This window comes from Cornus florida, unplaced genomic scaffold (assembly GCF_030987335.1).
Source record: "Cornus florida cultivar Cherokee Brave unplaced genomic scaffold, ASM3098733v1 CherokeeBrave_3.0.0_Hap2_Chr07, whole genome shotgun sequence".
In the NCBI taxonomy this organism is placed as follows: Eukaryota; Viridiplantae; Streptophyta; class Magnoliopsida; order Cornales; family Cornaceae; genus Cornus; species Cornus florida.
In genome coordinates, this window is record NW_026775577.1 from 76,733,771 (window position 1) to 76,745,447 (window position 11,677).

General features: G+C 37.3%; 1 protein-coding gene across 2 annotated transcripts; it reads left to right on the forward strand.

The window, feature by feature from the left end:
• The first annotated feature begins 881 nt into the window (after window positions 1-881).
• On the forward strand, window positions 882-10,399 carry LOC132267318 (probable serine/threonine-protein kinase WNK7). Of its 2 annotated transcripts, XM_059768457.1 has the most exons (7): window positions 882-985; window positions 1,082-1,119; window positions 7,828-8,055; window positions 8,153-8,373; window positions 8,675-8,832; window positions 8,925-9,384; window positions 9,524-10,399. In XM_059768457.1, exons 1-7 carry the CDS (start codon window positions 902-904, stop codon window positions 10,363-10,365), a joined length of 2,031 nt encoding a protein of 676 aa, XP_059624440.1. In that variant the 5' UTR covers window positions 882-901; the 3' UTR covers window positions 10,366-10,399. The 2 variants fall into 2 exon arrangements, with proteins under 2 accessions (XP_059624440.1, XP_059624441.1); XM_059768458.1 differs by lacking the exon at window positions 8,675-8,832 and having other exon boundaries at window positions 8,968-9,384.
• The last annotated feature ends 1,278 nt before the right edge of the window (window positions 10,400-11,677 follow it).

Below are 11,677 nucleotides of genomic sequence, written 5' to 3' on the forward strand. Positions count from 1 at the left end.
GGAAGATTGCCTGAGAGGAGGAAGAGGAGGAAATGGGTGTTGGGGGCAGTTTAGTCACAAAAAATAGTCAATATGAGGTCAAAGGGTAACATAGTCATTTAATACCAAAAATTGACATTTTGGGTGTAAGTGAAATGTTAAATCACTAATTGGGGTCCAAGTGGTCGCTAAAAATCAAATCTCCATTTAGGTGAAATATGCGCCAATCTCAAGGGGTCAATTAACCCTATTATTTATTTCTTTTATTGGGATATTTAAGATATCTTAATTATTAAATTGACATAATGTTTTTATTTGTACAAAATAAAAAATGCAAAGAAATTTTTTAAATAACGGGAGTTAATTGAATACTCTGTAGAGATTATTTATTTATTTTTTAATTTTATTTGTTTATTTTTTTTTTTCAGTTAACCCATTTGAAAAAATAAAACTTTCTCCAAACCACATCATTATCAATTAATTATTATTAGTGTATAAATAGGAAACGTATTTAAGCTGTCATCTTTTTGGCTGAGAAGAGAGAGAGAAGTAGTTAGAGAGACACACACAATGAGGATGATCTAACGACACCTGTTCAAATTCTCTTTCCTAGAAGTGTATCGATTAGGGTTCAATTCGCAGTTGGATTCATCGTTTTTGCTCAAGAACAATCTCTGTTTTCAGGTAAAACCTAAAATTTCTAATCATTGTTTCGTTATTAAGATGCATTTGTAAATATGTTTTCAATGTATATGGATTAACAATGTTTTGCTTCAATTGAAAAGTTAAATTCTGTTAGCTCCCATTCCAATGTTTGAATTGAGCTTTTTGGTTCAGTTTAGGAATTTGTAGTGACCAAAACTCAAAATTTTCTTATTCTGCTCCAAGTTTTGAATTGAGATGTGGAAGCCAGCTTGGTGATATGAACTCCGACGATAGTTCCGGTAACCCGGAGCCTCCTGATCCCAATATCATCGAGACTGATCCAACTGCTCGATATATTCGGGTATTATTTTACTTAACTTTGATTTCTTCATTGAATTTCATTTTTCTTTCTTTAGTTTGTTGACATGTTTTAGTGTTTGATTATGGGTTTTCACAGTATAAGGATGTCATCGGAAAAGGTGCTTTCAAAACGGTGTATCCTTTCAATTTTCATTTTTATTTTCTTATTTTGAAACTCACACACTCACTTTACCCATATGGAACAAACCTCAACTTTCTACTCTGGAGGTAAGTACCACCAGGCTACACACTACTTGGTGGTTTTTCAATTTTCAATTTAAAAAATTTGAAGCAATTAAGTTTCTGTTCATGAATTTTTTCTGAATATTTATTTGGTGATGCACACTGGATTTGTTGTCTCATGTCTGCTTTTCGTGAAAAAATACCAATTGAAGTGGAGGGTTTTTTCAAACAACAAGGGGCTGGGTCAACTATGCAATCAACCTTTCACGTCCGATTTTGCAGGGGAGATCCGATAGGATCCTGTTGGAAATCTTATCTATAAGTTGACTCAACGATTATGGCAGATTTATTGGGTCTTCAATATAGGCTAATTTTTAGGCATTTTCTTTTTATTTTGATTTGATGTGATTTTATTTTATTCTCTTTATTTTGATTTGATTTTATTCTCTTCTTCATATTTGTAATTTTCCGCTTGTATATAATGATAGTCAGGCTCTCAAATTGAGTACGCCAATTTTATCAAGTTACTTTTTGGTGTTAGAGCCTCAAACCTACGTCTCCCCCATCTCTCTCTCTTTCACCGCCTCTTTTAATATCTCTCTCTATCTCGTTACAGCCCCTTCCCAATTTTTTTTTTTCACAGACCTTCTCTCTTTTTCAAGTCGCTGTTGCGAGAGTCCTAGGGGGAGTTAATCTCCTTTAGGTTCGACCCCTGTAGGGGTATTCCCTTAGTCTTTTTCATGCACTAAGGGTCAGAAGACGTGTTTGTAATTTTTTGGGGCTGCCGGGATATTCGGCAACATTTTCGGATCAGACTGCCGTGCCTCCGGCTTCTTGGTTTGATCAAAATCAAGTTTATTCCTCCTTTATTTGAAATTATTGGTAATCTGTTGAATTGATCTATTTAATATTATGGCTGAATCAAGTAATAATAAAGAAACTCTCTTTTCGGCGCAACACACACCGGCTCAACGAGTTACTAGTGTGTTGTTGAATGGCCGTAATTTTGCATCCTGGGCTCGTTCCCTCCGCCTCTATGTTGGTGGAAAAGGCAAATCAGGGTGGATTTTGGGTACTGAAAAGAGGCTAGATATTAAAGATCCTAAATATGCTTAGTGGGATATGGACAATTGCACCATTTTAGGATGGATGTTTAATTCTGTGGAGGAACGCATTTATAATATATTTATGTTTTATGACTCTGTTAATGACTTGTGGACTGCTTTGAATCAAATGTATGCTCATTCTAGGAATGATGCTCGTATTTTTGAATTATATCAAGATATTGCTAAGGCCTCGCAGGAAGGCCTGAATTTGTCTGTAACTGATTATTTTGTGTATTTGAGATCTCGTTGGGAGGAACTAGCTCAATATGAGCCATTTAGTGAATTTCCTTCTGAGGCAGCCTCTCTTCTTGTCAAACGTCTTGATCGTCAGCATACCTATCAGTTTTTGATAGGATTACACCCAGAATTTGAACCACTAAAGTCTCAGATCTTGAATGCATCACCAATGCCATCCCTGTTGGAAGCCTTTGCTACTGTTGATGGTGAAGCACGCAGGTACCGTTTAATTCAGCCCTCAATTGTTCCTGTACCAGTGTCTGAGCCTGCTGGGAATAGTATGGCTTTTGCAGCCAACTTTGGATCACGAGCTTCTAGAGGTCAGATTATTTGTCACCATTGTGGAGGGGTTGGACATGTTAAGGCTCCTTGCTTCAAACTTCATCTTGAACTGAAGCAAAAATTTTCTAGGAACCGTTTATCTAGAACTGGTTCTTCTTGTACTGCGGCTGTTGCAAAAACTCCTATTACTACTGGTAGATCTACTGTATTTCCTGGACTGAGCTAGCTTCAGTCTTAGATTGGGCATATCCAGGACCAGCTTGGCTCCCTTGCTTCTAGAGTTAGTGTTCCTTCAACTGCTCCCACTACAACTATTGCTACAGGTACTCCTACTGCATAGCATGTTAAGGCCAAGCAGCCCACTTGGGTTCTGGATTCTGGGGCCAATGATCACATGACTGGTGAGTTATCAGTTTTTTCTTCTAATATCATACTTGTTACCCAATCTGTGTATCTTGCGGATGTCTCTACATCTTACATTCACAGTAAGGGTGATGTTTGTCTGTCTCCTGATATTACTCTTTCATCTGTCCTTCATGTACCTAAATTTGCCTTTAACCTTTTATCTGTTAGTCGACTTGCAAAAAACCTCCAATGTGCAGTTATATTCTTATCAGATTACTGTTTGTTGCAGGACCTTTGTTCGAAGAGGATTTTTGGCAGGGGTTATGAGCGTGATGGGCTTTATTACTTTGGGGAACCACCAGGAACGAGTCTTCAAGCTTCTGTCCTACCTACTTCTAGTGTTTATGATGTTTCTTTTCGCACTTTTAGTCTGTGGCATGCACGTTTGGGGCATGTAAACTTTCAATATCTATGTCTATTGTTTCCTTCGTTAAATAAAGCATGTAAGGACCATAAGTTTCAATGTGAAGTTTGTGAGTTTTCTAAACATACTAGAACTAACTATATTTCTTATATGAGTTGTGCTCCTAGTATGTTTGATCTTATTCATTCTGATGTCTGGGCCCTTCCCCAGTTACTGCTTTCTCTGGACATCGATATTATGTGACATTTATTGATGATTATTCTTGTTGTACTTGGGTTTATTTATTGAAAAAGAAATATGATGTGTTTATTTTATTTACCTAATTTCTTCAAATGATCAAAACCCAGTATAACACTGTTGTCCGTAATATTCGTTCTGATAATGGACGAGTATATGTTTCGAATGAGTTCCGGTCTGAACTTAATAAAAAGGGGATTTTACATTAACTCACTTGCCCCTATACTCCTGAGCAAAATGGCGTGGCTGAACGCAAAAACCATCATCTTATGTCTGTGGTCCGATGTCTTCTGAGTGGTATGCATGTGCCTAAATTCTATTGGCACATGGCTGTTCTTACAGCTGCTTTTCTGTTTAATCGTACTCCCAGTCGAGTTTTGGGTGGTAAGGCACCACTTTAGATTCTCCAGCCTGATTATACATTGTTTCACCTTCTGCCTCGAGTTTTTGGCTGTACTTGTTTTGTTCATAACCGTAATCCTTTTCGTCATAAACTTGATGATAAATCTATTAGGTGTATTTTCTTAGGGTATTCTGCTATGTCAAAGGGCTATCGTTGTTATGATCCTGTGACCAAACATATGTATCATTCTCTTGATGTGACATTTCATGAAATTGTTCCTTTTTATAGTACTAATTCTGTGGTACAGGATTCTCTCTCTTGTGATCTGGAGAAGGAGATTTCTCTTATTGCCCGTCCTGTTCCTCTCTTTGAAAATCACACTGTCCTGGAATCTCCTTCTCCATCTATGCAAGGTTCCCCTCCACCTTTGCAGGTCTACTCTCGTCGCCATCGCACTCAACCTCCCTTGCCCAAATCATCTTCCGAACCAGGTCCAGGTAACTCTCCTTCTCCTATTGCTCCTGCAATTCCTGAGCATACCTCCCATTATCCTACCCGTGATCGTCATCCTCCTAATTGGTATGGTTTTTCTAGTAGCACTAACCACCCTATTTCCCAGTATGTCTCTTATGATGGTCTTTCAGGTGCATATAAATCCTTCCTGGGCAAAATTGGGACCGTTTCTATTCCTCGATCTGTGTCAGAGGCACTCCAGGATCCCAATTGGGTGTCTGCTATGACAACAGAAATGGATGCTTTACACCATAATAATACATGGGAACTTGTTGCTTTACCTTCTGGGGAGAAAATGGTTGGCTGCAAATGGGTCTTTAATGTGAAGTACTTAGCCGATGGTTCTATTGATCGGTATAAGGCTCGGTTGGTGGCAAAAGGCTTTACTCAGATTCCGAGTAAAGACTTTAGTGCTACCTTTGCTCCTGTGGCTAAGTTGACGTCTGTGCGACTGCTTGTCTCGTTGTCTGCTGCCCATTCTTGGCCTCTGCATCAGTTAGATGTCAAGAATGCATTTCTTAATGGAGACTTATTTGAGACTATATATGGATCCACCCCCTGGATTTCGGGCTGAGGGGGAGTATGCTAGGAAAGTCTGTAGGCTACGGAAGTCTCTTTATGGTCTGAAGCAATCTCCTAGAGCTTGGTTTAGCCGTTTCAACGATGTTGTTTTATCCATGGGCTTTGTGCACTGCCACTCAGACCATACTTGTTTTATTCGACGTCGCTCTGATGGTCGTTGCATTATGTTATTAGTATATGTGGATGATATCATTATCACAGGTGATGATGCTTCAGGGATTGCTCAGGCGAAACTTCATCTGCAAAAGTCCTTTGATGTGAAGGACTTAGGTCCTCTTTGATATTTTCTTGGAATTGAGGTTGCTAGATCCCGTCGTGGAATTTCTTTATCTTAAAGGAAATATGTTTTAGATCTTCTTCAAGATACTGGCATGCTTGGGTGTCGACCCGCTTCCACTCCTATGGATCCCAATCTTAAACTCTCTGTTGAGTCAGGGGAATTACTTCCAGATCCATCCGTGTATCAACGTTTAGTAGGTCGTCTTATCTACTTGACTAACACAAGGCCCGATTTGACATTTGCTGTTAGTGTGATTAGTCAATTCATGCATGCCCCTCGCTCAGCTCATATGGATGCAGTCTACCATATTTTGAGGTACCTTAAGTCGTGCCCTGGTCTTAGTCTGTTCTATGCCTCAGGAAATCAGTCTGGACTTTCATGCTTTACTGATGCAGACTATGCTGGATGTAAGACAGATAGACGTTCTACCTCTGGCTTCTGTACTTTCTATGGTAATCATCTCATATCATGGAAGAGTAAGAAGCAGGCTGTTGTTTCTAGATCCTCTGCTGAAGCTGAATATCGAGCTATGGCTCAAGGGACTTGTGAGCTCCTTTGGTTTCAATCAATTTTGGGAGAGTTGGGTCTTGTACAGAAAGGTTCTTCAAGGCTGTTTTGTGATAATAAATCAGCCATTATGCTTGCTTCTGATTCTGTTTTACATGAAAGGTCGAAATATATTGAGGTAGACATTCACTTTATTCGAGAGAAGGTTCGATCGGGTATCATTAATTCTATTTTTGTTCCTTCTTCAGAATAAACTGCAGATGTGTTCACAAAGTCTGTTGGGTCTTCTCTTCTCTAGTCTTCCATAGTCAAGCTGGGCTTAGTCAACATATTTGCTCCAGCTTGAGGGGAGTGTTGGAAATCTTATCTATAAGTTGACTCAACGATTATGGCAAATTTATTGGGTCTTCAATATAGGCTAATTTTTAGGGATTTTATTTTTATTCTGATTTGATTTTATTCTCTTTATTTTGATTTGATTTTATTCTCTTTTCCATATTTGTAATTTTTCGCTTGTATGTAATGATAGTCAGGCTCTCAAATTGAGTACGCCAATTTTACCAAGTTACTTTTGATCCTATCCCAATTTTTCTTTTGCTAGGCCCGTAGCTAAAAAATCCACTTTCTTATGATTACGAGGAAAATATTCTCATTATGAACTGAGCAAGGCTAGTGTTTTTTCCAACCTTCCTGCAAGAGATCTTTTCTTAACATCAAGCGAGTTGGGACTAGATCGAAATGATAACTCCAACAATTTCTTTTGGACAACATCGTTGTGGTAAAGGTCGTAATGTCAGAGGAATCATTACAACAGGGCATAGACGGGGAGGTTTTAATTGTCTATAGCGTAAAATCGATTCCAAACATTCATGATCTGGATGTGAATGAGTCGAATTACTTATCCCTTGGTCTATTAGTGAACCATCTCTCCAGGGATTGTGAAAGATGTTTCACTAGAAATATTCTTGTTATTACTTCGACTCATATTCCCCAAAAAGTGGATTCCGCTCTAATAGCTCCGAATAAATTAAATATGTGCAATAAGATACGAAAGCTTCTTATTCCACAACAACGAAAGCACTTTTATTGAAGTTGATTTCCACCTCTGTCGAATTTAAAGATTCTATTTTCACATAGGAATTGTTTATATGGAATTGGGATTTATGGGATATAAATATAATTCCAAATACTTAGTTTATTAAGCAGCCTAACTGTGGAATTTATGTATGTTACCCAGGGTACAATTTGTGGTTCCGACATGATATGTATCTGACACCTCTGATTGAACCATCATTAATCTCACTTCAAAAGTTTAAATTGGCCCAAATTGTGTATATTAGTTTTCCTTTATAATCATACGTCTACCTTCGGAACTTTTTCTGTATACAACGATACATTATAATGATTCTTTCCTCATTAAATAAAAATAAAAATAAGAAATAAATAAAATCTATTGGAGAATAGAACATAAAGTATCCCAAGAGTGTGCAATGCATGCCAGTGAGAATTGAAATGCCTAAAATTATTACTACTATTTTCTTTTCTTTTTTTTTTCTTTTTTTTTTTTTATAAAAAAAGAAAAAAATTAAGGATGTATGCAAAGAATGTCAATGCCTAATTTTATGCTGGATAAGATTCAGTCACACAAGTGTCTGACTGAAACATAATTACTGAGAATGAATGTGTCGATGCTACTTAGACCTAATTTTATGCAGCAAACTGCAGTCTATATATATATATATATATATTGTTACTGAAATTAGTCTTCTCTGTGTACATGCTTTCCTTAATTTAATTTTTACAGTTACCAGGCATTTGATGAAGGTGATGGGATTGAGGTTGCTTGGAGTCAAGTTCGCATTGATGAGGTGTTGCAGTCACCAGAAGACTTAGAAAAGCTGTACTCTGAAGTCCATCTCTTGAAATCCTTAAAACATAACAACATAATAAAGTATTATAATTCTTGGATAGATGATAGCAACAAGACGGTTAATATAATTACTGAATTATTCACTTCGGGTAACCTGAGACAGTATGCTTCTTCTCCATCATCTCTCCCCTTAAAATTTGCTTTTTCTTTTCTATGGTGAGGTTAGTACCGTGATTAGTGGATGTGATTGGTGATTTAGGTACCGCAAGAAACACAAGAAGGTTCAAATAAAAGCTGTGAAGGGTTGGGCAAGGCAGATTTTGATGGGTTTGAACTACCTTCACTGTCAAGACCCACCAATCATGCATAGGGACCTTAAGTGTGATAATATATTTATAAATGGCAACCAAGGTGAAGTTAAGATCGGAGATCTGGGGCTGGCTACCGTCATGCAACAAGCTAATGCAAGAAGTGTACTTGGTATATATAGTGTTTCCTTATAGAGTACTGCCAAATTGGTGATGGCCAATGATGAACATGGTCCTTATAAGAGGCCATTAGTGTTTATATTTCCCTTTTAATTATTTTTTTACCATGTCTGGTGTGTGTATTTGTGGTGGTTTTGGGGGATGGGGGTGGCCCGGGTGGTTTAGATAAAACTCATCCCACATCACGTTTCACATTTTGATGGTTTATTTGAATGTTTCTTTTATTTCTTTGTGCCCATTTCACTTGTTTCATGCTGGTTTGTTCAACTTTTATGTTGATGTGATTGTTGTAGGAACCCCTGAGTTTATGGCACCTGAGCTGTATGATGAGGATTACAATGAGTTGGCTGATGTATACTCTTTTGGGATGTGCATGCTGGAGATGGTGACATTTGAATATCCATATAGTGAATGTAAAAATTCAGCCCAAATATATAAGAAGGTTTCATGTGTAAGTTATTTAGGATAAACAACAATTTGTTTTCTCTAACTTCTGAAGTTATGCCAAACGTTGGTAAGTTACGTGATTGTAGTCCTTTACAGGGAATAAAGCCTGCTGCCCTCTCTAAGGTTAAAGATCCAGAAGTGAAACTTTTCATAGAAAAGTGTCTAGTCCCTGCATCTCAAAGGTTGTCAGCAAAGGAGCTTCTTAAAGACCCTTTCCTCCAAATGGATGGTTCACCAGGAAACTGTCCATTGCTACTTCCAGATATAGTTATACCTAAAATGGGAGGCTTTGGAGATCGGTGTCTGCTTTCAGAAGGACCTAGTACAGCACGTAACAGGCTACCCTCCATGGATGTTGATGATGATGATGAGAGTGTGTTTGATGATGATGATAGTGAGCTCACTATCACCTTTGTTTATAATTCGGTTGATGGAGGGTCTCACTCTTTGTGCGTGGAGGTACGGAGATCAAGAAAAGACAATTATTTTTTGTTAAAGGGCGAGGGTACCGATGAAAATTCTGTATCACTTATACTGAGAATAGCAGATAATAATGGTAAGCACATCACATGCTCTATTATTTTCATTATCATTATCATCTTCTGAGTCTTCTCTGCATTCAATTAATATAACTGAGATTTTCTTATGCACATATTTACAGTAGGGAAATAATTATTCTTCTTCATTAGATGCAGGTCGGGTCAGGAATATCCATTTCCTCTTCTACCTTGATAGTGATACAGCCCTTTCGGTTTCCAGTGAAATGGTCGAGCAACTTGAACTAGCAGATCAGAATGTTCTATTCATAGCAGAGCTGATTGATTTGTTGCTAATAAATTTAATACCCAATTGGAAACCTTGTGTTTCTGTTGATCACCTAGCTGCTTTGAGTACAATTCAAACCCCTAACGGACATCACAGTGACTCTCGATCACCTCAGCATGGAGGAGAAATATCAGTTCCATCTGTTCCAAACACTACTGAAGCTGTTAATCTTCCAAGTCCACAAGTTTCTCTTGCTTCAAGTTCTTATGAAGGATCCATTCATCCAATGCAGGATGGCCCTGACGCTTCAAAGCCTGATGAGATTATTTCCCACGCTGATTATGGATTTCAGGGTGAGTCCATTACACAAGATTGGTGTTTCGAAATCTCATATGCTCGTGCAGTCTCTGATGAGGGGAATGATAAGAAGAGGTGCTCCACTAATACCTTTGTGAATTCGGAGATAGGATGCATGAATTGTAATGGAAATGGATTGCAGAGACCACTTAAGGAATCCCTGTTAGGAGAGGAATTGGATCTGAGCCCCGGTGACATAGGCAAGGTCGTGGACAAAGGCAGCAATAGTGCGTCAACCATTTCAAGTTGTTCAATCTATTTTTCTTCTTCATCTCTCGAGGATGAAGATGAGGTGTTGAGATTGGAACTAGAAATGATTGAACTGCAATACCGGGAGGTAGTTAAGGACATATATAAGAGAAGGCATGAAGCAATTACGGAGACAAGAAAAAGGTTTTCACAGAAAAATACTTAAGAGTCAGTTTACCTGTCCTTTTTATTTATTTATTTCGCGGAATTTCCTTGCAAGTATAAAATGTTTGTTCATAGAAGAAATAGTGACGTGTAATGAACGACATTTCTTTTGTTTGCACAGATCCACCATACTATATGAATACACGAGGGCATTTTATTATATACTTCAGCAATTTGATGGTCATTGTGTTGTAATTCTTCACTGAGGTGATTTGTTCCTCTGTTTAGGTAACTGGAGCTGGCAACTGGTAGGGTTGAAGAAGATCAGGTTGGTCCTAAACTGATGTAGGAGGGCAGTTTTATCGTATTTAGTCGTTTTTATTAATTAGGTTTCTTGTTAAATTTTAGAAAAATTTAATTTTAGGTAGCAATTATATATATGCCAAAAGAAAAAAAATATACCTTGGCAAAATCATTTAAGTAGTTTTAGTAGTGTTTATAGCAGATTTAAGAAAGATGCAACTCTCATAGGCAACAAGACGTGTGCTATAGCTAATGAGTTGAATGTAATTTTTTATTTTATTTTACCTTGGTAAGAAACATACTAACAATGCACATTTTTTGTTCACACCGTGGCTCGAACCCCTCATTTTCTCTTTGAAAATTGAGAGGTTATACCATTTTGTTAGATGTCCTTTGATGAATGTAGAATCTTGAATTTCTTGTATTTGTGAGATGTGACCGGTTATATTTGTCAAGCTTCTATCCATCTCTCTCATAAACTTCTATCCATCTCTTGATTTTTTGCACAGATTGTTTGCTTTGCCGACCATATGCCAGTGGATTATTTAATTGCTTTAAGCTTACTAAATAAAGCTTTTATTGGTTCAATGGGCTAGTTTTTATTGGTCCCTTGTTCTCTTACCTTGCGTTTGGAGCACCGAATTGACGGTCTGTCTTGATATTGGAATTGAAAAAAAATTAGTTGAACTCGGTTTTTCTTGCGTTTGGAAGCGCCAGTTGATATTCGAATTGAAAAAAATTAGTTGAACTCAGTTTTTCTTGCGTTTGGAAGCACTGAATTGGTCTGTTTTCCAAATTTGATGGTTGAGAAGAATGTTTGGTCTCACTCAGGCAGCTCACTTGTGTTGGAGGGCCATGAAACATTAGTAATTGCTTAATATATATATATATATATATATATATATATATATACTATAGAAGTTGAATATGATAATCAATATTCTAAAAACTATTTAGTTATGTTACATGCAGCCTTTTATATTATTGACAAAAAAATTAAAAGAAAATAAAATACCCAATAAATACTAAAAATATTCAAGAAGCACTAAAAATGAGAATACTAAAACATT

Coding starts and splice junctions, on each gene's coding strand:
- LOC132267318 (XM_059768457.1), top strand. CDS start 902: ATGAACTCCGACGATAGTTCCGGTAACCCGGAGCCTCCTGATCCCAAT. Junction 986..1,081: donor CAACTGCTCGATATATTCGG/GTATTATTTTAC, acceptor GGGTTTTCACAG/TATAAGGATGTCATCGGAAA. Junction 9,385..9,523: donor GAGAATAGCAGATAATAATG/GTAAGCACATCA, acceptor CATTAGATGCAG/GTCGGGTCAGGAATATCCAT.